Here is a 26929-nt window from a genome sequence, read left to right on the forward strand (position 1 = left end):
TCAAAGAATGAACTACAGATTGCACCTTTCAAAATCGAAGTGGTCATTTTCATTTTTTTTTTGAGGAATCGACTACGATCTACATTGGTTTTTATAAGGCATTGATAGATCATGAAGATGTGATGAGCACGATAACAGCCTAAATTAAACTTATAATGAAAGAGACTTAAAACCCAATAACATGAGAGAGATTTAAAGCCCGACATACTTATTACATTATTTATACTGTTAATAACTCAAGTTCAATAACCATGGATTCCCCCCTTCTGCAGAAATCGAACGACCTCCAGATTTTTGTAGTATATGTCAACTCTTTGAACCACTTGGGCAACCAAGTGGTGAGCGGAGTGCTCATTTTCAAAATGGGCCAACTATGACAATTGGTTGAAAAAGAGGGGCGCCTATAGAGGCTTAGAGCGAAATTCCGGGGCGCGTAGAAGACCCGAAAAATTATCAAAACTTGGCGAGTCATTTGGCGCCAATCGCTCCTCGATATAAAACTCACTTTCCCTCCTTTTCTCACTCACTCTCTCTCATCCATCGAAGTTCTTCTGAAAACCCTAATTCCTGCTACGAAGTCTAGAGAATAAACATGGATCTGGAAGGATTATCCATCGTTTGTGCTGGTCTTGGAAACATCGAAGAGGATGACGATGGCAATCGAATCGGTTACTCGAAGGCAGAATTTTGCTTAGGTACTTTGGTCAAGTTTCTTCCTTTCGATCTTTTCATTACTTAAATCTAATCTGTCAGGAAATGGATTAGCGAACTGTTTCACTTTGAAGAAAGTACTGTGTTAGGCCATGCCGTTTGCTAGGTTAAATTAATCTCTCCCTCCCTCCTCCCTTTTTCTTGCAGATAATTTAAAAGATTTGCAGAGATTTTTGAGGCGAGATGATCCACAATGTAGAGATGTATTCAAACAAGTTTGCAAATGGAAAATTGTATCCAAAGATTTGATACCTATCATTGAATTTTTCCAAGATGATCGCGATTTAGTGATAACTTCAGGTACTTGCTCTTTACAATTTAGGGTTTTTTTAGTATCCTTGTTTGTTCTATGATTGTAAGCAACAAAAATTGAAGTTCTTTTTTCTTTTTGGGATGTGTAGTGAAAATTTTGGTATTTTTAACCATGCCAATTGAACCTGGATCCAAAGATATTCATGAACAGATAGACCATCTCTGGGGTTTAAAGGCCGCTGTTACAAGAAATGACACAATTGCGGTGATTGTCTCTCTTCTGGAACGCCCATTGGAAAATTTAGAACGGTGAGCTATACTTGTTATGCGCGTACATTTTGTTCTGCTACGGTCCTTGTTGGTTTGGGTGTAATCAAACTACAATTTTCATTTCATTTGGAAAAAACGACCTGATAAAAATTTAGGTTTCTTTTTTGAAGAGGTTTTAGGAATTATTTGAGCTGGTATTGTGCACTTCTGGTAAAAATCAGTAATTGTAACAAGGTATATTTTTGTGCCATAAAGGAGAGCCTGCATTTGATCACACAAAATCTGTCTGGAAGTAATAATAGTGTCATTTGATTTAAGCCTTACAGAATTTGTTTTTAGTTCCTAGTTCTCTTTAATCTCTTGATGTCATGCTTTCCATCATTCCCGGTAGTCTTTTTCTGTATTTATTCTTCTGACTACCCTTATATATGCAAACTTTATGCAGTGAGGCATTCACAGAGGATGACTGGAAGTTGGTTCAACTGGTGCTTACTTTGTTTCGTAACATTCTAGCTATACAGGATATCTTACTGCAGCAGAAAGTTTCGGGATCGGCCACTCAGTATTTGTTTCTGAGAGATAGATTTATTGAACTCTTATTCAATGAAAATGTGATGGATCTCATCTTAGTTCTCACTCAGCATGTTGGTGGTTCTTGTGGCTATCTTCGTCAAGATAACTTGCTTTTACTAGAAATTTTCCATTTCTTATTCATGGGGCAAGAGCCAAGATTAGTAGCAAAAGCATCTCAAAAACGTGTTGAGGTTTGGCCTTCTCTTTTTTGTCTTATAAGTAATTCTTCAGTAATATTAATAACCAAAAGAAGTAGAAGAAATAACACAATTTTTTTCGGGAACTTATAAATCAATATCTTATGCATGTAAAACGAGGTTACTTCTTTAATAGATCTATTTCGTGTGTGGATACATGTCTCCAATACACTGGTGATATACTTCCACTTAGTTCATTGGTTATAAAATGTGTCACTTTATAATCGATGTAAATGTTGGGTACACATATGCAGAATCGTGTTAGGGCCATACTTTCCTATTCTAGTCCAGTATCATCTTTTTGCATAATTTAACAATAGTGTACTCGAAAATAAAAGTTGGAACTGAAAATAAAAGATAATACTTAGCGTGCCCAAAGTAGGCCTTGTACCGTAATAGGTTCTTTTAAGTTGTCCTATCCGATAGTGTTTCATGTTACATAAAATTTGGTAGTGTTAACTTACCATTTCGAGGAAATTCTAAAGGGAAGTCTTACTATCTTTTGTCTCACTGAATAGGTTGATAAAGATGTCAAAGACTCTCTTAACTCTCTCAAGTCAATTATGGAGGAAGAAAAAGAGAAAAGAAGGCGTACAAGGCTGCGGAATTTGGATCGTCATTCACAATTCAGTGGAACATTTACCCGCCTTGGCATGGTACTATGCTACAGTTATATTTGACGCGCATGAAATTTCTACTGAGATTCTAATCACCCAACTATTTCAATGGAACAGGGTGGTTCTAAAACATTATTGAAGGGAAATCCAGGCACTTCCTCTACTGATAGCTTGGTCAAATGTAATAAGGTTCATCGGGGTCCATTGAAAAGAATTGCATCGGATACTGAAAGCTTAACTTCATCAAATGAGAACATCTTAGTATTGCTCCATGATTTTATAAATCAGTTCTTGTCTGCAGGTTACAATGGTATGTCTTTCGCAATGAGAAAGGTTCTGGCAGGGTTATTGTTTGGATTTTTCATTATTCTCACTCGATATTATTATGGTCTAATACAATTCTTATCAGTTCTGATGCAGTCAATTCGCGAGGACATCATAAGAGAACATCATACAATTCAGAATAATGACGTTCTTGTTTTCTTCCAAGTTGCTCAGTTTGTTAAAGCTTTTCAACATAATAAGTTCCTAATTGCAGAGGTGAATCTCATGAGAAGTGATTCTGATTTATGTTTTCTTATAGACTTATAGTTACTCCAATGGTGTACCAGTTAATATTTTCTTAACGAAACTTGCGGTCTTTCGACCGCTCTGTCTTACATCTGAAGTGTAAAGGTCAATAAAAGGATGAAACAAAATTTCCTAGAAAAAGTAAAATGTTGACTGTTGATGATCTTCTCTATCAATCCCAAAAAGGGGAAAAAATAGGATCTCTATTTCATATGATGAATTTCTTTTGCTCAATTATATGTGGTTCTCTAGTTCTCCTGTCTTGATAAGTGGCAAACCAATCATGGAAAACAAAGAAAAACAACTACTCCAGAGGATTCATGGAAATTCCGAAAGCTAACTTTTCTGCTTGCGTTGACTAAATCATAGCAAAGTAATAGACAAGCTAGGATGAATTGCACCAGACTCTTGCTTTACTCTGTGAAAAATCCATGGTTTCATTGCTAATGCAGACATACAGTATGTCAACTGAATCTCCCGAGCTTTTAGAAGGTGTACAGAGTCGAGCATAATAAATCAACTTAAATAAACACTGTCCGTTTGTTAATCTACCTAGATCCTTATGTGGGATGTGTCAGGAACTGTATATCTATGAGTATGGATCATAGATTGCGAACTATGCTTGTAAGGAATAAGAATATATTTGGGCATATGTTCAGTATCTTGGTGAGGTAGTTAGTCTGAACAAGAATGCTGCGATCACTGATCAAGGAGTTTCAGTGGATGTCAGTACTCCTAAGTCACCAGGACATGGTTTCTTTGTTATCTATTTGGTGTTGATGAACTCTCTCTTCACCATTTTATTACAAAGTTGAGAGTGATGTTCTTGAAGTTTCATAATTTTTCATACTTCCAGTTCAAGAGTTCATTTTAAGTACATTAACTGTCAAAACGATTTTATGGATACTGCAGCCAAAAGTTGAGACTGATGCATCTGAAGCTGCTACCAATACATTTTCTGATAGCACGTTGTTCCAAGGCAATATTTGTGGACCAATTGCAGCAACACTGAATGAGGCTATGTTTTTATTAGTCATATCTAAGTGGCGCTATGCTTTTGAGGCCTTAAAGGAAACAAATGATTACAAGTTTCTGTCTGTGGCAGGATCTCTTATGAAAAATATGGTAAGTTAGCATGATAAATTCTTGAATTCCTTAATATTTGTGTGCTTGCATCTATTGTTTCCTGAATTTGGTAGGAAGTTATACAATTATTGAATATAGTTTATGTGTACATATCTTGATCTGTTCTGTGACTTCTCTCCACATATATGTGAATGATGTACATGTAAAATCACTTGGATTATTGGATACAATGCATAGATGAGTTTGTATTTGGACTAAATCTTGTTCAACGTGAAAGGAGAAGACTCCAAGTCAAACTTCAGTTATAAAATTTTATTGTTATCGTCCTTAAAAAACGTATAACGGATATAGCAAGGGGTGAGCTACAGCATGCTATATTCAAAATAGCCCGGTTTTGTTTAATTTTATTACATTTCTGCAGTGAGCAAATTTTCTGATCCTGATGTTCTTGGGTTTTCTTGCAAAAATTTATTCAGGAACTGAAGTAAAATGAGCTAAATTACTTTTGGTTATCCTATTAAGGTGATTTACTTTTGTCTCATGCAGATTCGTATGTTAGATATGGTACTTAAGCTTTTCCCGGAAGATGCTAAAGAGACTCAAACAGCTCGCATCCTTCTTTATAAAATATTTTATGATCAGACAGATCAGGGGATGACTCAGTTTCTTTTGAGTCTACTCAAATCCTTTGACACCCATAAACAGTCCAAAAGGTATACCTCTCAAATTTATTCCTTTCGGAAGCTTACAATATTACATGAGGAAATATTTTATTTAGTTTGGATATACTATCTACTACGGGATATTTCATGTTATAAGAGAAAATGGAACTTTTTTCTTATGATAGAATCTTAGCTCTATGCTAAGTTAAGTGCAATTTTTCATTGCAAAAAAAGTTTGTTTCCCCTGCCCTACCTTCCAGCACCAAGTTAGTGACCAAACAAGAAAGCACATTCCTTCCAGAACTTAGAACCGAAAACTGGAACACCATATGAACAAAGGCATACTTGCATGTACATACACATATACAGATAACCAATGTTTAAAAAAGCGTTTTTACGCCTCGATGCGGATTTTTATGACAATGCGAGGCGGTAAAGAGGCGTAGCTTCAATCTTATATATTTTAATATAGTTATAGTATTTTATTCTATTAATAGTATATTTTAGTGAATTTGTTTGTAGTACTATAGAAAACTAATTTTTTTAATAGTAAAGTTAAAGCTTATGAATGCTTTCGGTCACTTCTACCCTTTTGATTACTTCTAGAAGTTAAAGAACAACAAAGAAAGTTACTACAACACTGAGGCATAACTTTTGATGCGGTCCACCTACATTTTGCCTCGAGGCGTAAGCCTCGATACGCATCTTATGCGCCTTTTTAAACAATGCAGATAACTTTTTGAATTGGAACCTCATCTACGTCATATTAGAACACTGTTTTCTTGTGAACATCGTGGTAATCTGGATCATTACATGATCCAAACTAAGGAAGAGGGAATTATTATTCTCAATGTAATCATAATAATTGTTATTATCAACATAATCATAATTATTATTATTATAATGTTACAATCCATATCCCTGAACAATTTATAAAAAGAAATTAGCATATCAAAACACTTTTTAATTTTGCATAAACAGTATGTCTTTGTAAATTGTATCCATTGTTATGTTACATAATTTACTATACATTAGCATAATCTTACTTAATTACACAAGTACACTTATGATATGATATGTTCTAGTAGCTAAAACCTCTGGTATTTGTCTTCTATTGTCAGCGATCTTGCAGATTTGGTAGAAATGATACATGTTGTCCTGCGGCTCTTGGAAAATCTTCAAGCACGAGGAACTTTAAGAGTATGTTTTGTCTTCTATTTCATAGTTGTAGTAAGCATATACAAAAGAATTCACTTGACTTGACAAAGCACTGAAAATTCAGCAAATAAACAACATATACTTCTCCTGGTCGCAGAGAACAGTCATTCCATGGCAGCACAACTTTGTCTTAAGCCCACAATTGCCTTCAAAGATCCGTTCCTATGGGATTTCTCTTCATTGTTCGGTGATAGAAGTTCAATTTTAGAACTATGAAGTAAAGTTCATTGGCAATGTTGATTGTTTAGCATGTCATATGCTCATTACTCGCTTAGTTCTTCGACAGAAGGGCCAGATCTGCTAGGATTCGTCTATTTGTGGGCTACCTTTTTTTCCCCTTATGAAATAAGCTTAAAAAACAAAAGCTTTCCACCTGTAGGATATACCGTTGCGCTTGAAATCTGTGCACCCTTAAGCTCCAAGCCTCCAACCAGAATTCAACAGCTCAGCACTACATTTTTTTCAGGAGAAATCAACTTCTCCAAATCACATCTCCATCTCTCCATTCATATGTTTCATGAGTTGAGCTGTGTTTAGTACATATAAGTGTCATTTTTTTGGTGAGAATTGTGAGTACTTCTCTTTTAACAGTCTGCAGTTCGTGATCCAATACAATCCAAAGATTGTAAACTATTTTGTTGGACTTCTTTCCTTATATCTTCATTTCTTAAATGTGCATTGGTGGTGGAAGAGATAGTTCCGAACTTCTCAAATTGGAGTGCTTGGTCAAGTTTAATAGAAGGCAATTTGGGCTATTATAGGATCAGGAAGATTACATATGTGAGACCTCATTGCAACATCATCCAGACAGCCATTGCACATAGTATAATTTGATAAAATACATTAGAACCTAATCCTACTCTAGATATGCTGCTCAGGTGACACATTGAAGATGTATTGATGTAACCTATGATTTGCACAGGCCACTGTTTAGTTGTAGCATATTGTAGAACACCCTCTCAGCTGTTTTGCTGCAATTCGATCATACATCTCTGTTAGGACCATAGTCGTTGAAACCTTTATATTCAGGCTTTTTACATATGACGTTCTACATTCTTAATGCTGTAAATGATTGTATTCTTAAGGTGTCTAAAAAATCAAGGAGAGGGAAAAAGAAGAAAACAGCAGGAGATAAAAGTGCTACTGTAAATGAACAGTTGGGAGATGATCAAGTAGATATGGAGGGTGATCTTGGGAAGTCTGCACCTAACATAATAGATGCACATGAGGTACCAGAGAAAGAGCTGTTAGGAACTCGAACAAACAAAAAAGATGAAGGCATCTTGGTTGACGAGCTTAAACAACCCGTTGATGAGCTTGAACGACCCCTGGAAGATGTGGCCAATGTTATGGATGGCCCGTCTTTTGAAGAAAACAAAGAATCTTTTCAGAATCTTGACGATCTCGAGTGTGGAAATGATGATTCTTCTGAAGATGATCCTTCAGCTGCTATCGATGAAGTTGATTTTAATGTTTCTAGTTTGGTTTCCACTTTTGCGAACAACTCTGTCATCCAAAAGTTATGCTGGCTTTTGAGGTTTTACAAAACCAATTCTACCAGTACAAATCACTTCATACTAAGCATGCTGCGGAGGATCTCTGAAGATATGGAGCTTTCACCGATGTTATACCAGGTGACTTGGAATAAATTTTGTTACCACAATTGCAGAACATGAAACTTGGAATTATATTTAATGATATGTTTCTTTGTTGATTTACTTTGCAGCTCTCTATCCTAAGCACATTTAACGATATCCTGGTTGAGCAAAAATTATCTACACGAAAGGAATATGAAAATATAATTTCTTTTATTACCGATCTAGTGAGGAGAATGCTAAGGAAAATGAAGAGACAGCCTCTTCTTTTCGTGGACATTCTCTTTTGGAAGACACGCAAAGAATGCCACTACATTAATTCTGAGTCCTTGCTAAATGAGCTCGGCAATTTGAGGAAAGAAAGCAGAAACTGGGGTAATGAAGGAGAAACTGGTCCCTCACAAGGCCTGGGAGGAACAGGGAGAAGAAGCATAGCAGATGCACTAGGTGATGATGAATTTGATCTTGGGATATCACAGGAACACAGCTATCAAAAGTAAGAATTGTCTGCTGATCTCAAATTTATCTTTGTCATCGTTGGCTTATTTTTGTGGAACATTTGATGATAAACTGATTTTAGAATAATTATTGATTTATTCTAGCTTGTAAGATTTACCTAGATCTTAGTTAGTACTGAGATGTGTCATGTTCTTCTCTGTTGAAATAAAACTCGAGAAAACTTTATGAAGCAGATCATTGATGCATAAAGCTTATAGGTGCTAAAGATAATGCTTTTCATCATTTTGCATAGGGAAAAAGATAAGGCAAAGCTTCAGAAGGTAAGAAAGTCCAGATCAGGCAGTGACAGTGACGGAGTGGAGAATAATAACTTGGATGATGCTCTCAAGTACGAAGTTATCCAGCATTATATAGATTTCAATTTCCATCTCCCTTTTTTGAATGGTACTAGAAAATCCTGATTCTTTATTTCTCGCTGTAACAGTGAGGAGCATTCATCAGGGCATGAATCTCTTAGAGTTCCGAAGAGAAAGAAAAGACTTGTTTTTGATACGGAGATGGAGACCAACATTAAAAGTTTATATGAGAAGTAAGTATTTAGGTTTTTCAGTTTGTAAGGAACTTCTTTTTTTTTGGTTGAAAACATTGAGTTTCAAGAACTTCCAAAAGCAGATACTTTTCGCTACTGAACAGTGAAGTTTAATCTTGATTTTCTCTATGCTGTCTAAAGTGAATGCATAAGTCTATGTTGCTTTATCACAGAGTCAGTTAGCGCTACCGGTGATGTTCCTACATCAGTTTAGTCCTAACTCCTGTTTTGAAATGATGTGACAATTCTAGGTATAAAGATGAACGGAGTTGCTCCCGTCTAATTGCAGAAGCCCTTGACCCTGATGGTGGAGTTTCCCCAGTTCAAGTTTCAAATAAACTTAAACAGCTAGGACTCAAGGTTGCATCAAAGAAAAGAATACATCGCGTCGATGATTCTTTTCATAAAGGAGATGCTGATCAAATCGGGACCAAAGGACAGGCTTCTGAAAGTGACTCTACTCTTCGTGGCTTGGGAGATTTAGAGAGAATTTCTCTCCTCAAACAGTCTAGGTAAGTATTGCTTTGATATGCATAGTTAATTCATCTTGCGTCCTTTGCATGCATATTTAATCCTAAACAGATGAGAATGCTTCTTTCCCTTGAAGTCTTACTCAAAGTTCGCCTCAAAAGCTAATGTTGCATCTTGACCACGTACTTCATCCATTTTTTTTTACATTCCTAATGATTGAAAATAGAAGTACCTACTCTGCTTGGCAAGGAATTAAATTTCGAGTATTTCCATTTCCATGCCTATCGAAATGTCCATTGAGACCAAAATTTAACTAAGTTTCTCTTAACAATGCCTTGTCAAAGGAAATAAACTCTGAAATGACCGAAATATTTTTGTTTGCATCCCTACCTAAATTTCATTCCTTGCTCTACTATAATGCATTAAGGCTCTGAGTAGAGTTCTGAGTGATTGTAGCATTCCCCTTCACATATATAAGTCTGGTTTAAACAGATACAGGATCTGCAAGTTTTCCATGTTAATTCAAGGGTAGTGGGTCTATTGGAAATCACTCAAGATGTTTAAGTTATGCCTTGGGAAGGGTTTATGTGATTTGGAGGCTTTTAGCCGTTGTATGAGAGGTCTTCCCTGGCAGAATGCCTTTTTTTGTAGAGGAACTGTTAATTTTATAAGATAGGTTTTCTCCCATTTTGGGTGGCCTAACATCTTTCTGGTGTTTGTGTTCAGTCGTCCTAGGAAAAGAGTGCGTGCTTTCAGCAAAGAACAGGAGATGATGGTCAAGGATTTATATGAGCAGTAAGTAATTCTTAGACTTTAAGAATAAATGCAATCCTTGACTGCATTTTTATGAAACTCAGATTCGGATTTGCTATTTGCAGGTTTAAACATCATAAAAGGTGTAGTCACATGATAGCAACTTCATTGGGTGCTGATAATACATTTACTGCAGCCCAAGTTTCTCGTAAACTCAAGCAGCTCGGTTTGATAAAAGAAAAGATGTCGTCTGAAGCAGAGATGCAATTAAGAGATGAGGATGTTGATGACACAATCATAGATGAAGTAGAATCTGATGAAGAAACATTATTAGACTTAAAGAAAAGGTATTGTGCTTCTTTGTGGATAAATTTTCTTTAAGTTGCATAATACTACTTGAGTTATATATCGTGGCCTCGTGGCTTCTAAGGTTCAAAATCGTTCTCATTTGATTCTTGAAGTTGGAAAATAGTGGCTTGTACTCATAATATTATTCTCAGAGTTTTACCAGTTACCGGAGTAGTAGACAATCCCTCTTTATGACCTAGTTCTTACTAACTTTCAGGAGCAAAAAGACTGAGAACAGAATGATATTCAGTGAAGGAGTTACTTCTGCTGCTTCTGCTGAACAGGATATTGAGACCACATCACCAGCAGATGACAACGACGATGAAGTTTTAAGCTCTATTTTAGGGTAAACATTCTTCGACTGACAGCTATCTACGGAGTTATCATTTCATTTTTAAACTTATTTCATATGATATAGGAGAAGTGGAAAAAAACTTTCTTCAATCACACGGCGTGAGAAGCGCACAACTAGCTCAATTGAGGAAACTCAGAAAACAATCGATGGGACGCTTCAAAATGAAATTATAAGGTTTGTTCTTTTCTAAAATATGATTGGAACTTGTTATACTATCTTTTGCATCTTCGAATAAGCATTTGGATTAAGAGGTGAAACTTGAATGGTGGAGCTAGTGTTATGTAAAATGGCCCCCAGACTTCAACTGTTCTAGATGCTAGTTTCCATCGTTTTGTCTCTATTGGATTATGAAGGTTCAAATGAATATTGAATAGTAAAACAATTTGGGGAAAAAGCCAAATTTTCAGTGGGTAAACAAAGGATACACCCTTTTTGCTGAGTTAGGCTCGCGAGTTTGCGGAGCCCGCGCCAGCCCACCACCACAAATGGGACTGACTAGGCCAAAACTCAGGGTTCCAGTTTGGCTAATCCAGGCGTAAGCCCCAATTCACAATCCCCTAGCCCAACTAATTAGGTGCCCGGAAGAGTATACAGGACGAGTACGTTTGTTTTAGTTATCTCCATATGGAATTATTGTCGCTTACAAATCTGTCAGGATATTAGACTGGTGATTGATTCTTTATGAACTATTTTTCTTCATGTGCTTGACACTAGCACACGGCTGAACATGCTTTTGTTTCTTGATCACCATTCTCAGAGACAAGGGTAAGCTTATCAACAAGTCAAGCTCATCACATATAGATGTCAAGAACAATGTCTCTGACATGGATGGTACGACAATAGCTCTTAACGATGAAAATAAGGCAGGTAGTGCACTCTTGGATAATGCAAATGATGAAGTTCCACGGCAGCTAAAGCGAGATGAGTTGGAGGACTCGGGTGATGATCTAGAACCAATTGCTTCAACAAATGTTGTATTAAGAAGGAAAATGAAGATGGTAATTGATATGGATGATGAGTAAGACTATTAGCATGGTGAGTTTAAGACCCTTTCTGTCCATTGTTAGTGTGCCATTTAAGGAAGGAAACTTTAGAAAAGAGATTCACTATTCCTATCATGTTTCTTTTTGCAGGTTTGAGCTTTTACAGTTTTGTTGGTATTAGGAAGGACAAATCGTAAATGGGATCCCTCTGTGTAGGTACTAAACCCTAAACACTATTGTATAGTTTTCATACATCTTCTTTTAAAGAAGTTCCATTGTCTCAATAGTATTATAGCAGATATGATTTCGCAATAGTTCAAATAAATACGAGTTTATCTTCTTGTTGATTATAACACCTTACTTTATCTTCTTTTACATTTCTTTTCCTTCATAAACCCCTTGCCCGACTCGCATAATCTTGACTCACATAATCTTGATCTTAGAACCTAATTTACAGTACTATATCAAATATATTACCAGGTGAAATCTAATAAACTAGTAACTCTTGAATTTTGCCATTTTAGCAAGTTCATCAACCGCTTCAACTAAGTGATCAAGTCGAGCAACAAACTCAATCAACAACGAAGTAAACGTTGCTAGTGATAATGCTGCAGTACTCTCTAATGCTTTCATTCTTGGAAGAAAATCCATTTCTACTCCACCTTCTAACTCAAAACCATCGACTTCTCTTGACGGCCATGAATATAGTTTCCTCTGTTGCTTCTTCATTGATTCATGATAAGATTCAGAGCTTTGAATCTGTACAAGATTTGGTGTTTCTTGGTCATTAGAACCCCTGTTCTTGTTTAGACCAAGTATATAGTTAGAGAGATCATTGCTTAAAGTAGATGAAAGAGTATGAGAGATTTTGGTAGTAGCAAGTGGTTTAGATGAGGAATCGACTGTGGGAGTTTCATGGTAATGATTCGATGTCGTTAGTAGATAGGAATGAAGATCGATGGCACGTTGGAGGCGTTCGGAGGAGGCATGAAGTCTTTTCAGTAATGTAGTTTGGAGGGCATGTTTCATATTATTTATATCTTTGCCGAGACTTCTAACGAGTTCCGCTGCTAATTCGCTTGCTTCTGCTATCTCTGTTTGGAATGCAATTCGAAGATTATATGGTGCCTGAGAGTAATAACAAAAATAATTCAGATCTTTTATAAAGCCAAATCAAACAACAATACAGAAGAAAGGATCAAAGGGAGAAGATGATATGAAGTTACTTGAATCTCAGAATGGAGAACACCATGAAGAGCCATAACCTCGTAAGCACAGTACCGGAGAACTGCCCCGACTTTAACGTATTCCGACCATGGATAGAAAAAATGACTAAACCTTCCATGTGGTGGTTCCCATTTCGCCGAACTTGCCTACAATTTATGTAAAAAGATAACCAGTCATTCCCTCTACAATATAATCATAATATATAGAAAAATTACAGTACAAAAACATATATAAGATCTTTACCAATGTTTCAAGTTTAGCTGATGAGTTCAGTGTTGATCGACATTTCTTGTAAGAAGGTTCATCTGGAAATTCATCCATTACCATCTTGGAGAACTCTGGGTGATTCGATCCATCATCGTTTAAGTATTTCCTTACACATTCTGATAGGCATCACCATAAAACAGAAAGAAACACAGAACATAGTTAGACACAACTACAAGTGTTGTAGTAAAAAAAAATGAGTTTGTGTGTAAACCCTTCTGTACGTACAAATCTGTCACATTATAGAATTAAAATTTGATCTGTACCTTGAAGGGAGTCAGCGACTGAGTTAAAGTGGCTGACTAACTCGTTGTGAAGTTGTTCCCCAGCCCATATAGGAAATATAAGTACATTAACAAGAACTGCTATGAACCCTCCAATTGCTATCGAATAAAGTCTCTCCATGGATGTCCTAACCGGGTTACCAATCCGGTAACCTGATATAACTATCAGGCAAAAGGTAAAGAGTATGACCCGAAACCCGTATTCATAAGGTACTAATGATGGCCATAGCTTCATGAATGATGTCACAGCTCCTGTTTCGCATACAATGGTATAAGGGTCGCATATACTAATCTGAACTATATTCTCTTATCAAACTTTAATATGATATACGTACCAACAACAAAGATGCTGATGCCAAGGATAAAAGGTTCGGCCACATGACCGCTTGATAATGCTGTCTGAGCAATAATAACAGCGAGGATTCCCGCAAGTAAGCTCCCAAGAGCTCGATTAAATCCTCGATTGAAAGTCGCTCCTATTATCAACATAGAGAAAATTAGCGGTGGAAGATGACGAAGGATCTTATGTAATTAGAAAACCATCCGTTTGCTACTTAATAATACAACAATCCTGACAAAAAGTAGACCGAAAAGACAAATTTTACCCATTAGGTCAACAATTTACCTTATTCCGACCACTCGGTCGCTTTTTGTCAGGCCAAATAACATTTTTCTTAACAATTTTGGTCTCAGTTCTCTGATGTCTAGGCCCAAATAATAGCTATAGATTTTCCCACGATACACCTTTTCTTGAGAATACTATACTTATTCTGATATGGTAAATGAAATATAAAGCTACATGAAATATTGTAAGGGGGTTACTATTACAGAAATTATATCATTCTAAAACTTGTAAGGGATTAATTATATATTTATAGGTACGTACCGACAGTGTATTCGAACATAATTGCGACAGTGAGAATAGACCAGATAATGTTGGTGCCAAAAACTTCATAAGGTGCTTGAAAAAGTATTAGCAAGGATACAAGAAGGACAGCCAATCCAACTTTTAATGAGAATATTACTCTATTTTTATCTTCTTTAGCAAATTTCCAAACATCAAGAATCCATTCCTTACATATTGATGTTGTTGATAAGCAACCTAATGATCCATTTTCGCATTTCTCACTTGTTGAATTCTTCTTTCCGATGAGCCCATCGGTTGGTTTCTTAGTAATCTTTGGCATGTTGATTTCAACACTACCATCTTTTCCATTCATTCTCCAATGTAATTGTTATTTTCACCACGTTTTGTCGAAACAGTTCAGGGCCTCAAAACCCTACTCGCTCTTTTTGCAATCGGTAGAATATAAAAATATTTAAGACAACCCAAATGGAATGATGGACTCTAGATCGAAAACTAAATATATATTTCTTGTAATTTGCACACAATGAACAGGTAGATGTGATGGGAAGGGACGAAGACGATAAAAGATGGAAATATTAAGAGATTAATATTTGAGTTGAGAAGTGGTAGAAATGTGAATATATATATAAGTTTTTGGAGGAATTGAAGTAATGAAATGAGAAGTAAGGAGTAGAGAGTGATTATGAATTGTAAGGTGGAAGTTGTAAGTTGTTGCGTGCATGCATGCATGCAAGTAGCTAGCCTAGCTAGGAGATAGGGTAATGAAAGTATGTGAAGGCAGAGGGGATATTATATATAATTGGTATTTGCAAAGAATAAACATGTTGGAAGAGAATAGATTATGTTTGATGGATAAAAAATGGATGAGAGAGAGAGAAAGTATAGAGATGCTTGCACATCAATAATGTAATATAAATCGAGAAATAGAATATTTGCATAAATAATACAATCTTGAGAGAGCCACCTCAATTGGTTCAATCGCGAGTCATTTTCTACATATCACGTGTTCGAATCCTCTCAGAACTACCAAAGTTGAAATATGTCGTTAAACTTCAAAGTTCTTTCGGATTGGTGAAGTGCACAATAGTTGGGTTGAGTTAACAAGGTTATAAAAAAAATATATACATATGTATAGATATGTATTTTACTATCTAAATAGTCATCTCTATTTGAAACTTTTAAGCCATCTAAATCATAAGTAGTCATCTCTATTTGAAACTTGGGTGACACTAGCAATGATTCTTATCTTTATGTATTGATTAGAAGTAGCATATAAAGAGCTTGAATAGAGAAATACCCTTTTAAGTAAAAACTTGTAGAATATCAGTCAAATTATCATTTAGTAGATTTTATGGGAGTGTACGCCCATTATTTATTGACTAATTCTGTAATTTACGGCCTTGACCAATCATAATATATGAAATTGATAAATTTATCTAATCTTCTTAAGGTCTAGTTTGCCCTATCAGAGGTTTATTGGTCCACAAAACATCTCATAATGAGTGGTTAGTCCCTATTCAATTTTTCATTGTGCATTTCTTATTTTTGGAGGCATTTTTGTATTTGCATGCTCCCAACCAAAGATTAATTGGGTTCAAGATAAAACAACAAAAAATAGAGATTAGGGATGCTCAAAGTAATTGACTAAGAATAATTTTGTATTAAATGAAAGATGTTCATTCTTTTTTTGTGAGAAATCGACTACGATCTACGTTAGTCGTTATAAGCAATTGATACATCATGAAGATGTGATGAGCACATTAACTGCCTAATTTAAACCATAATGAAAGAGGCTTAAGAAAGAGGCTAAAGCCAGACAAATTTATTATATTATTTATTATATATATTGCCTAATTTACATGAGATAAATTTTGATGGCAAACTGTTTCAAACCGAGATTCGATCCCACGACTTCATGGACTTAAGAGAGGTGTCTAACCCCTGCACCAAAGGGGTGTAGAAATTAAATTGAACTCCATTTGTAGAAAAGAACCCTAAAATTGAAAGAAATACATGCCTGCCATTTTGGCATAAAGGGTACTTAATTGGAAGATTAATCTGTTTGTGTGTCAGTGAAATCCTTCCATTGATATAGTGGAGACTGTTCTATTTTTACTTTACCAAAGTTCTTGCAAAAATTATTTCTAAAAATAGAAACTAAGAATTGTCAAAATAAAACACAAATTTTAGAAGTATGGGTACCATATATTTTTCTTAAACGTAGAAAAATAAGAATATATTATTCTAAATAAAATTTTGTTCCATTTGTTTTTCATAATGGAGAAAAAAAAGAGATAAATTATACTCAACAAGACAAGTAGAGTTATATGTGTGTGTGTGTGTTTGTATAATGGAAGAATAGTTTCAATACCCTCTAATAATGTAAGGCCTTTATAATAAGATGAGAAATTCCAAAGAAACAAATCAAAATCAAACCTTGTATTAGTGAGCATCTGGTTCTAGTGATCAAAGCAGCCTCTTGCCTCATCATAAAACAAGAACTTAAAATCTTCTTTTTTATGAGGAATATGTATATTTATATCATGATTAAGACTTATTTCCTCATCCCTTAAAGAGAGAAAGTGTTAGAGAGAGAGAGCATGTGATGAGAAACTTGAACAAAAATTGAATTTAGTGGTAACCAACTTATCCATACCTTCTTTAGAAAATATTCATTCATGCTTGCAAGCATATTTCATGTTTGTCTTTTTTTTTATGTGAGACAAATAAAAGAATTTAGAATTTATTCATGAAAATTTTTTGACATCTTATATTTGTTTCTTCAACTTAATCTTGGGATCTTATACTAAACATTCTTTTTAAGGTAATCTTAATTGGAAGACAAAATTAGGAGATGAACAAAAAATCATTATTTTTTTTTAGAGCATCTCCAATGCAAAACTCAAAGAAATCTTAATTCGTCTTATTTGTCAAGTTTTAATGCAAATCTTTTAAGGCAATCCTCAATTCTTGTATGTTTCTAATGCAAATCTTCTAGACTTTTTGTTTTTACTTATGACATGATTATTTTGGTAAAGAAAGAACTACTTATTTTGAAAATATAGGCTTGATTTCTATTGAATTAAATTTAAATATTGTTAAGTTAGACAATAAGATATATCTCAACAAGACACTCTCGCGTCCTCATGAAATATCTCTAATTTTTGGGAATATAGAGGCTCAAAACCACTCAACCCATAACAGGCAAATGGAGTATCAAACATCTCCCTACTAAACAAATAAGAACCAGTCTTCTCCACCTAACCTGTCACCCATGCCATGATCAGGACTTCTTTTCTTCTGACATCCATCCACCTAAACATCCATCCACCTAAAGATTTAAGGGAATTAAAAGAAGAATCAATTTCTACCCGCATTTTATAATTCAAAACCTCGTGTATAAATATACATTGATTCCGTGGTTTGGTGGTCCAATTTTTATTTATTTTGAAGAATCGACTATCAATCTACATTAGTAGTTACAAGATATTGATACATCATGAAGATGTGATAAGCACGATAACCCCTTAAGTTAAACCATTAATGAAAGAGACCTAAAACCCAAGAACATGGAAGAGGCCTGAAACTCGAAAAATTTATTACATTATGTATACCTTTAATAATCTAAGTTCAATACACTATGGATTCCACCTACTCTGGGAATCGAACCTGAGTCGACCTTCAAAATTTTTTGGACAAGCAAGCATTGACTAGTGGTCCAATTTTTATAGCATCCTAGAAAGTGACTGGTATTAGTTTAAATGATAATTGTATGGGGTTTACTTGTTGTTCTTAGTTATAATGACATTTCAATATTTTGTATAGTCAAAAAATTACTCAAAAGATGCAATCAAGGATCAAATAAATATATCGATCATGCTGCCATCATTTCTTTACTTGTGAAGAAGAGTCGAGTCTCGTATAGTATTTTGTTTAATAGCAGTTATGTGCTTATTCCATGTTTAATTGTGTGATAAGTAAAGGTTCCGAAAATTTAATAAATATTAGATTGGTACTAAAAGGAGATGGTGATGCCTAATTTCGAGCTATTAACTCCTCCATATAATCATCACTTTCTTATAGATCTAATTAGTTACTACATAAATTGCAGTAAATAATAAAAGAAAAGAAAACAATATACATCTTCGCAACACTCATCCCAGCTTCAATTGACCAGAGAAGGATGCAAATTTTACAAACCCCCCATCTCCAGCCAAGCCCATGCATCCTTCCCTGATATAAATTATGAAACACAAGATATGGGTAAAGAAAAAAAAAAAGAATGATCAAAATTAAACACTAAGGTCAATCATGGGCCGGGTTTCGATGAGAAACCTTCTACTCTATTGCTGTTGAGTTCGACTCTCCTTTATCGTCTGGAGGAGGCTTTACGTATTTTCCTATAACTTTTTGGCGAACTCGTCTTCTCATTCTTGATATCTTATCTTTACTCTGTTGTTTTCTTTTCTCTTTTTGTCGGTTTCTTTGATTTCTTTCTCTTTCATAAATCCCTTGCCAGAATACTTCACCGGTTGATGGCCATAGCCATCGTCGTGTTGGGTTATCAGAATCTAACTCTTCAGCCAAGTCTTCGTCCATACTCTTCAGAGTTGCGTATGAGAACCATCTGATCCACATTTGACCTTTTCGACTATTCAACTTGTGTTGTTCTTGCATCGCTCCGGTCTCAGGGTTCACAAATACCATTCTTCTTGCACTGTGGTAAGCCCAGACGTTTACCATCAGCTCTAGTACCCGAGAATAGCAATGTCGATCCTGTTGGGTACAAGGACCACAAAGAGCAAATGAGCATTTTGTATCATGGGATGGGAGCTTCCCACAAACATTTCCTGACCAGCAACCCAGCAGATTGTTTGGGTAGCCCAATAAATGTTGCAATAATAACCTAGTTGTAAGTTATAGCTGAAAAGTTGGTTGGGATTACTGAATCATAAATGTTCTTCGGCCTCGGGATCAATATATATATATATATATATATATATATATATATATATATAGATATATCTAGTGATTACAGAAGACAGAAGTTACCTTCAATAAACTGAGATAACACAGTCCAGTTCGATGGTGTTCGTCGTACATCTGTGCGTCCAATGCATCAACGAACATTCTGCAAATATCATGGCATCCAAAGTTAGACAATTGAATACAACCAACAAAATTATTAGGATAAGAGGATTAGAGGAATGTCTGAATTACCTCGAGAACATGACAAACTCAAGGAATGACTTGGTTGGAAGAGCCCAACTATGCATAACCGACCATGAATCCCCATTCACTGGCATCGGTGGCAAATCCAGATTATGCTTAGTACCATACATCCTTCGAAAAGCCTCCGCAACGGCAAACCTTCAATTAGCAAGAGGCAGAGTTTAGTTAATGAACCACAAAATACACTAAAAAGAGTTGGATTCATTTCTATTGAAAAAAATCGCAACTAAGTTCAATACTACTGAATTGTGCAGGTGAAATAGCGGTTAATCGTGGCACATCCAATTTTATTGAAATATTTTGTTATTGCTCTAATTTCAGTTGTTTAAGTAAAATTTCCTGTCTGTTGAGTTCGAAATGGAAATATTTAAGTCATTTTGGTTGAAATATTATAATGGACACCAAAACATGAGCCTACATGGTCATAATATAGTTAGAAGATACTTGTCAATATAATATTTATGGCGTTGTCCTTACCTACAGTTTCCAGCATTTATAGCATCACAAAAAGACCAGAAATCCAGTTGGGATGGATTTCTTGGGTCCTTATCCATGCGAGCCCAGAAGTAGAGGGTGTCCCCGTGCTTCCGTTCTTCGATAGCCTCCAACAATGCACTTTCCGCCACTTTTGTCAAAGAAACCTGTTCCAATATTATAGCCGTGTAGCAAATAATCAAAATTAGGAAAGCTTTATCGTGTTTAGTTCACTTCGTGACAAGCTTTATGCCTCACATGTCGGGTGTCCAGTTAGTCAATGAAGTTACTTTTCAGAAGTACTCAATATTGAAAATACGAGCATCTGTCTAAATATTGTCTCAATTTTCGAACTTTTGTGCCGAATTAGAACTGCTGGGTCAGAATAATAGTAATAATAAGGTTCAATGGATACCTTTCTTGCTGCTGCTCTCCAAGACTGAAATCCTATCCATGCATTTTTATGCACTCGATCAACTCGGTTAGCTATTGCAAAGAAGGCTCCATATTCACCTAAGACATCTCGATAATAAGGATTATTCAGAAGCGAAAGACGTGATGATGCATCCAAGTCATCTTCTCCTGATCTTCTACCTCTGGAGGACTACATTCAAGAAAATATGGAATCCATATCAGATAGGAGAAAGAAGCCACAAACTCAGGCCTCGGCACATTCTTCTTCATAAGCAAATTTGGATGCATATCAAATAAGTAGTTAAACTTTCACTAAATAAATCATATGCACGAACGTAGCATGACTACTCAGGTGCACATAGATAAAACCAGAAATGATGAACTCACCAACCCAATTCCACGATACAGTGAACTATGATGCAGAAAAGGCCAGGTTCCTTCCCCAAAGTAAGGTTCATAGATGGTCAATGGCTGGCCTGTTCTTTCAAGCTCCCTATCATCTCTTTCTCGCAAATCATTTTTTGCTCTATCTGCTCTCTTAGCTCCTCGATAAACATCTTCCCATGTCCCATGAGGTTGATCGGTTCTATCCCGCAGCTGATTAATTCGACAAAATTGAGAATGTTACCCAAAGTTGAGAAAACAATCATTATCAAAACCTCAATTGATCAATTGCTTACCTCTTCCTCTTCTCGTCTCTTTTTAGCATTTACCATCTCAATAGCTTTCTCTTCCTCCCAATCAGTGTAAGAAAAGGCTTCACTTATTGCATTGATGGCACTAGAGTTCTCCGAGTGAGATTCATACCATAGTTCCTCAACCTTATTTAAATAACTATAGCTTCTAAACGTTCTATTCCAATATCTTGGACTTCCAATTTCTGCAAAGAGATGCCACTGCCATTCTTTTTTCAGTCTTGGCGGGATATCTGTAACAGTCTTTGGGTGCGCAACTTCTGACGGGAACTTAAGAACTTTCTCCAGTATAAAACTATACCCTTCAATGGTTTCTGAAACCATTAGGTTTCTTGCAGGACCTTTTGCTATTGATGCAATATTCCGAGCCAAAGGAGACAACTTTGTGTTCGTTATTGCTTGTTGTAAAACTTGGGTCAGGGCTCCGATGTTGTCCTTCGGGAAAAGATACCCATTCACCCTGTCATCAACCTAAATGTTTATGGTAATTTAGTTAGTACTTTTTTTTTATAATTCGTAATGAATCAAATAGGACTATATCAAAATGATCAAATTATGTTAAACAACATACATATTTCTTAATCATGGCAAGATCTGGCACAACAATTGGTTTCTCAAAGCACATGGCTTGAATCAAAACTTCGGGAAATGCTTGCTCTTCAAGGAAAGACCCGTAGATGACAAGATCGGCTGTATCAAGAAAACTATTTGAATCCTCATTAATGCTAATCTGCTCCATGCTTTCATTCGAATATCCTAAGTTATGAGCAATGGCCTGGAGAGCAATTTCAAAAAAATCAAGATCGATTTTTTAAATAATCAGATTAGAAGATCTAATTGAGACCAGAACGCGCGTAGCTATAACCGTACTACCTTGATCGCCAATTTGTAGCTACTAGTTGAATTTCTGCTTAAGAAACTGACTTTGAGATGATTTCTGGAGCTATTATCTGAATCAAGTTGTGAGAAAACTGGTAGCAAGGCTTTCAATACAAAGGCATGCTCCAACCACAATCCACTGTAAGAAAATTCACTTCCGACAACGGCAATAACAAAATCATCAATTTTGTGACCCATCTTGATTCGCAAATCATCCTTACTATGTGTGGCCATAAAAGTTTTTGCTTCCCATGCTTCGTCTGGTGAGCCCGGAATAACAAAATAATTTCCGGCATCAAACATCGAGTACATCAACTGAGGAAGCACAAAGAAAGATCCACAATTTAGTATAATTAGATATCCAACAATATACCGTTGAAACAGTGATGAATATTTGTTTTAACATTACCGGCAAGAAGTAGTTAGGGAAGACAACAACAGAAGCTCGGGTGAAAGCTCGTTTCCAATCACTGACAAGCTGAGTCTGCTCATTTGAAGCGTATTGCCCTAACCGAAGAGCTAGCGATCTTTCATGGACAGTCCATATAACTGGTAATGATTTGAAAGGTTCTCTCGCAAGACTGTAAAGAGTATAACCAGTTTTTATCTTGAATACAACTTTTCCAATCTTATGAAACATGACTAAAAGACTAATAACCGAAATGGGCAAAAACCTAGAGATGAGTCCCATGTTATGCCTGAAGAAATATAACCAAGATGCATTCTTTATCATTTCCATTTATCGACGTCTTCTATTCAGACCTATTCGAACTTTTGTATCTCAAGTCTACTAAAAGCCTAATTTCTTCTTAACTTACTTTTGTGTATGATATGGGTACTCATTTTCAGTATTTTGTGCCCAGTCAGAGATAGACATACTCATTTCAAATACTTTTGGTGACCTTAGTTTGATACATCAGATTCACAAAAATAATACTTTTAGGCAAATTGAGAAGAGAAACGTTGGAATATTTAAGGGCAAAGGCGAATAAGAAAATGAAATTACCACAAGAATAACTAAATAGTAGAGAATCTATATTTACCATAATATCACATCTCTGGCTTCGAGGGAATTTACAAGTATACCATCATAGCTGCATACCACACATATATATGTTAGATTTTTGTGAGAAGAGTGAATTTCAGTAACCGAAAGTTCTTCACATTATTATGAAAGCTGAAATCATGCAACAGCACACATTATAAAAGTGATCTGGTCTTTTTTAGTTTAACCACTTCTCTGAAGTGAGGAAAGTTATTGCCTCTCTTTATTTGTCTATGTAACAATATTCTTTAACTTGCTATATTTGTGCACAAATCATACTTTAAGGGCTTCCATATTGAGTCTGAGAGAGATTTAGAACTTCTATTATTCTAAACCTCTCAATATGAAGATCTACAGAGTATATGCATACCAAGGAACTAAATTTTGGTTTCGGTGGAAATTTCAGTAAGCAAGGAAATGAAAATATTTCAGTCATTTTAGCCGAGATTTTTCGAAATTTAATTTCTGGTACATATTGTTTTCCCACATCTTTATTCAAATTTTTCAAAATAAATAAATTAATTAATTAAAATAAACCCAGGATGAACATTTTTGAGTGAAAATAGTAGATGTCCTAATAACTAAAACAAGAATATATATTTATATATGCAGCTGCATCCCCTTTACGGAGTTCGTCTAATCACTGACACTGATACCCAAGGCGTTGAATCCAATACACGTACTAATTCCAATGTCACAGGCTGACAGCTATGTTTTGATCAAAATCCGTAATTAACTAAATCCACACTACACGGTGTTTTACGAGAAAAGGTTGAACTGAAGTTGTTATTTGACTTACTTTAACCAATCTACGGCAATCTCAGGCTTATTGTTGCTTTCAATGATGTTTATAGGGACTCCTATACTTCTCCAAGCAACACTTGCAGGACCATTCTCAAGAGCATAAACCTGCAAACAAACAAAATTCTACTGATTCTCTTTGCCATTTTATGCTAGAATCCATTTATCATTCTAATTATGTGAGAAATAAAATTGTCCGGAAATTACAGATTTAACCCATACCCATAGATGAAAACATTTTACTTCCATATAAATAAGGAATTTGAACTTGTTAGCACAAGATACAAAAAAGTTCAAATTCCATGGAAATGGAACTCCTGAATTCTGATTTTAGTTGTCGCGCTGATACTCTTATCCTTTTTTGACTTAGTTTCGTCCACCCACTCATTAGGTTGGTGAGCAAAACAACACGATCTAAACCATGGGAATTGTATGGTCCAAGGATGGGGTTGACATTCAAAACCCCGCAATTAGAGGAATCCATGGATTAATATACCATTCGAGTAGGTTAAAATAATCAACTTAATCGAATTCAAGACAATAATCCACATAAGACAGAAAAAAAAAAAGGAAAATAATATAGGTCTCTTTCAGTTTGCAATCCAAATATGTGGTTTCAACTTTCAATAAACAAATTATCGGCTCAGGGTTAGACAACAATCTACACAAAAATCATATAGGATTCGATTATAGATACCAACAACAACCATATTTCTGGTATTTTCCGTGAATTCATTTAGGAATTGTAGCTAAATTACAGTATAAATTTGATCATCTGTCTAAACCTAATGTAATTCAAAATAAAGTGGATGACTGAAACTATCATGAATATCGATCTTCCTAAGAATGACTCACGAATACTCTTGCGGAACCACCACCTCTAGCATTCAGGTTTTGCCATCAAGCAAAAAATAGTGTATAAATAACTCAGACCGAAATATCACAAACAGAGGTAATAAGCTAGAACATTCATTGAAGTTGTAGAACTTTGATAATCTTTCAAGTACAATAAGAATCGGCAACTCTTCTCAAAGGTTTCAACTTCATACTACAAAACTGTTCTATCTATTTAACCTATTTTTTAGGAGTTCAGACTATATGAGCTAAAGTGAGCTAAATACTACATTAATTTTACTTCCCATTCGTAAAATCCGGCTACTTAGGTTATCATGCAGTGTGGGTGTAAATGGGAAGACGAAATTAGAAAGGCCAAACCTCTAAATTCTTGAATGGGTCAACCGGTAATCCACAATATCACAAGATCAACCAGACTAAGCCAATTCGAAATTCTCAATGAGTTATCGAACTCATGAGATTCCACATTATCAACTAAACTTCATAGCTAAAAAGTTCTTATCTTTTTGTCTCTATATGTTTTTTTAACTATAAGATAATCATCACAAAATTGTTATAATTCAAGTCATGAAATAAACGTGTTAGCAAGTGAGAAATCATTCTTGTGGAGTGATCATTGAGAAAAATCTAGCTCAAATAGTACCTGAATTCCGTACCCAATTTCCAGCAAGGAAGATGCAACACTAATCATCAACAACTGCCCTGGTTCTACCGACAAATCAGCAAATACCTGCATGAACAAAAAAAAATCAACCAAAATCAAAATCAAAACTAACCCAAACTCAAAATCAAAGATCTATAAAAGAAAAATGCAAACTTCACAACTAATTGTATAAAACCAAAGAATACCCAAATTCAGCTAAATAAACAAAAACACCCACAACTAGAGAGTAGAGAGAGAGAGAGAGAGAGAGAGAGAGAGAGAGAGAGAGATTACCGACCAAAGCAAGCTGAGGCTTTCTAATCCCAGACCTAGTGAGTGGGCGGCTGAAAGTTGAAGATAAGTTGAGTTCTTTAGCTTCTTTCTCAAATTTCTCCAACAATTTTGAAGGGTCAAAACGAATGCCATCACCAAAATCAAGAACACCAAATTCTTGTAGATCCAATAAATCCCCAGTTGAAGAAACCAACCCAGAATGGGAATTTGGGTCTACTGATTTATCTTCAATTACTGAACCAGGTAAAAAAGCTTGGACAAGAAAAATAACAAAAAGGAAAACAGCAATTGTACAAATCCATTGAAGATAATCAACTTTCTCTGATAATAAAAATCTAGTAAATCTCGATCTAGGTCTGTACCCAAAAGATTGTCTATTATTATTATCAGTTCTACTACTTAATGGACGGAATGAAGGAACACTCTTTAATGGAGGATGAGGAGGAGAAAGAATCACTCCATTTTCTAAAGAACCCATTACTAGTTACATCTAAAAGATCAAATCTAAGATCAACCCAGAACCAGAAATCTCAGAAAGAAACAAGAAAAAAGGTAAGAAGAAGTTGAGCAGTTTAACTTGTTTGAATGGATGGGGGGGTTTTGTTTTCTTCTTCTACTACTAATGAATGTATTCGTAAAATTTCAACAGATGGGTGATAGAGTTTTCTTTCTTCTCTATCTCTCTCTTTCTGACTAGTAGTAATAAGTGGTGTTTTCTGCCATTAAAGAATTGCAAGATGTCTGTGAGTTGGAATCAGAAGAAAGAGTAAAAAAAGGGTGGGGGATGATAATAATATAGGTTAAGATATTGACGTGGCTTGACAGTCATCAATCGTCAACGTTTGGGTGGGTAATAAGGAAGACTTCTGATTGAAGAAAATAAATAAATCCCTTTATTAAGGAGGAGGGTTTTATTCATTCACTGGGATCTCATCGGAAAGAGTTAAATCTAATCGGTGATGATGGTCTCGGTCTGAGGCTCTTGAGCTAATAATAATACTGGGGTGGGGCGTGGGGGGACTACTACTGGAGTACTAGATATTCGGGAAACGGAGAATCTTAAAATCCCCTATTTATTAGTAACTTTGTCTGTACAGTTTCACGCGTTAATTCAACTTCCATAAATACCCCTTCTTAGGTTCTGTTTGTTTTTCAATGGCTCCCAAACGGGAGGCTCAAATTTTCATTCTATGTTTCGAGTGCGGGACAGAACATGCGTAGTGAAACTTTTAAAGTTTTTGTCTC

General features: G+C 35.5%; 3 protein-coding genes across 6 annotated transcripts; 1 reads left to right on the plus strand and 2 right to left on the minus strand.

The window, feature by feature from the left end:
* Nucleotides 1-272: 272 nt before the first annotated feature.
* On the plus strand, nt 273-13193 carry ATIM (timeless family protein). 3 transcript variants are annotated; one of them, XR_015228332.1, is made up of 22 exons: nt 273-695; nt 859-1011; nt 1113-1272; nt 1679-1997; nt 2522-2659; nt 2738-2930; nt 3030-3160; nt 4103-4315; nt 4823-4989; nt 6060-6138; nt 7242-7790; nt 7883-8247; nt 8503-8598; nt 8695-8799; nt 9051-9311; nt 9997-10065; nt 10149-10370; nt 10589-10717; nt 10790-10900; nt 11484-11761; nt 11860-11925; nt 12234-13193. XR_015228332.1 is itself a non-coding variant. In XM_086650768.1 (21 exons), exons 1-20 carry the CDS (start codon nt 593-595, stop codon nt 11746-11748), a joined length of 3828 nt encoding a protein of 1275 aa, XP_086506894.1. In that variant the 5' UTR covers nt 273-592; the 3' UTR covers nt 11749-11761; nt 11860-12062. The 3 variants fall into 3 exon arrangements, 1 of the variants encoding a protein (XP_086506894.1); XR_015228333.1 differs by having other exon boundaries at nt 11860-11921; XM_086650768.1 differs by lacking the exon at nt 12234-13193 and having other exon boundaries at nt 11860-12062.
* LOC147534783 (aluminum-activated malate transporter 9-like) lies at nt 12025-15115 on the minus strand. Its single transcript, XM_086650769.1, has 6 exons — nt 14371-15115; nt 13820-13960; nt 13467-13736; nt 13180-13319; nt 12936-13082; nt 12025-12837 (listed from the first exon to the last, which is right to left on the minus strand). The coding sequence occupies exons 1-6, from the start codon at nt 14702-14704 to the stop codon at nt 12205-12207; spliced, it is 1665 nt and encodes a 554-aa protein (XP_086506895.1). The 5' UTR covers nt 14705-15115; the 3' UTR covers nt 12025-12204.
* A 3266-nt stretch (nt 15116-18381) lies between these two features.
* LOC147534784 (glycosyl transferase family 1 protein) lies at nt 18382-26929 on the minus strand. 2 transcript variants are annotated; one of them, XM_086650770.1, is made up of 14 exons: nt 25689-26929; nt 25391-25477; nt 23891-24000; nt 23090-23140; nt 22456-22627; nt 22041-22361; nt 21739-21942; nt 21153-21638; nt 20860-21069; nt 20474-20662; nt 20062-20225; nt 19573-19722; nt 19405-19483; nt 18382-19128 (listed from the first exon to the last, which is right to left on the minus strand). In XM_086650770.1, the coding sequence occupies exons 1-14, from the start codon at nt 26160-26162 to the stop codon at nt 18691-18693; spliced, it is 3135 nt and encodes a 1044-aa protein (XP_086506896.1). In that variant the 5' UTR covers nt 26163-26929; the 3' UTR covers nt 18382-18690. The 2 variants fall into 2 exon arrangements, with proteins under 2 accessions (XP_086506896.1, XP_086506897.1); XM_086650771.1 differs by having other exon boundaries at nt 25685-26731.

Source organism: Eschscholzia californica, unplaced genomic scaffold, assembly GCF_041429995.1.
Source record: "Eschscholzia californica isolate CP2 unplaced genomic scaffold, dmEscCali1.0.p SCAF_6, whole genome shotgun sequence".
NCBI lineage: Eukaryota > Viridiplantae > Streptophyta > Magnoliopsida > Ranunculales > Papaveraceae > Eschscholzia > Eschscholzia californica.

Excerpts from the sequence above, each read along its gene's own strand:
- LOC147534784 (XM_086650770.1), bottom strand. The coding sequence starts at position 26,162 with ATGGGTTCTTTAGAAAATGGAGTGATTCTTTCTCCTCCTCATCCTCCA. Across the intron at positions 21,639-21,738 it reads TTGCCATGATTAAGAAATAT|GTTGATGACAGGGTGAATGG; the intron begins GTATGTTGTTTA and ends ATAAACATTTAG. Across the intron at positions 19,129-19,404 it reads GTTATCTCAGTTTATTGAAG|GATCGACATTGCTATTCTCG; the intron begins GTAACTTCTGTC and ends TGTACCCAACAG.
- ATIM (XM_086650768.1), top strand. The coding sequence starts at position 593 with ATGGATCTGGAAGGATTATCCATCGTTTGTGCTGGTCTTGGAAACATC. Across the intron at positions 2,660-2,737 it reads CATTTACCCGCCTTGGCATG|GGTGGTTCTAAAACATTATT; the intron begins GTACTATGCTAC and ends TCAATGGAACAG. Across the intron at positions 10,901-11,483 it reads CTTCAAAATGAAATTATAAG|AGACAAGGGTAAGCTTATCA; the intron begins GTTTGTTCTTTT and ends CACCATTCTCAG.
- LOC147534783 (XM_086650769.1), bottom strand. The coding sequence starts at position 14,704 with ATGAATGGAAAAGATGGTAGTGTTGAAATCAACATGCCAAAGATTACT. Across the intron at positions 13,961-14,370 it reads TATGTTCGAATACACTGTCG|GAGCGACTTTCAATCGAGGA; the intron begins GTACGTACCTAT and ends TGTTGATAATAG. Across the intron at positions 13,320-13,466 it reads AGTCGCTGACTCCCTTCAAG|AATGTGTAAGGAAATACTTA; the intron begins GTACAGATCAAA and ends GATGCCTATCAG.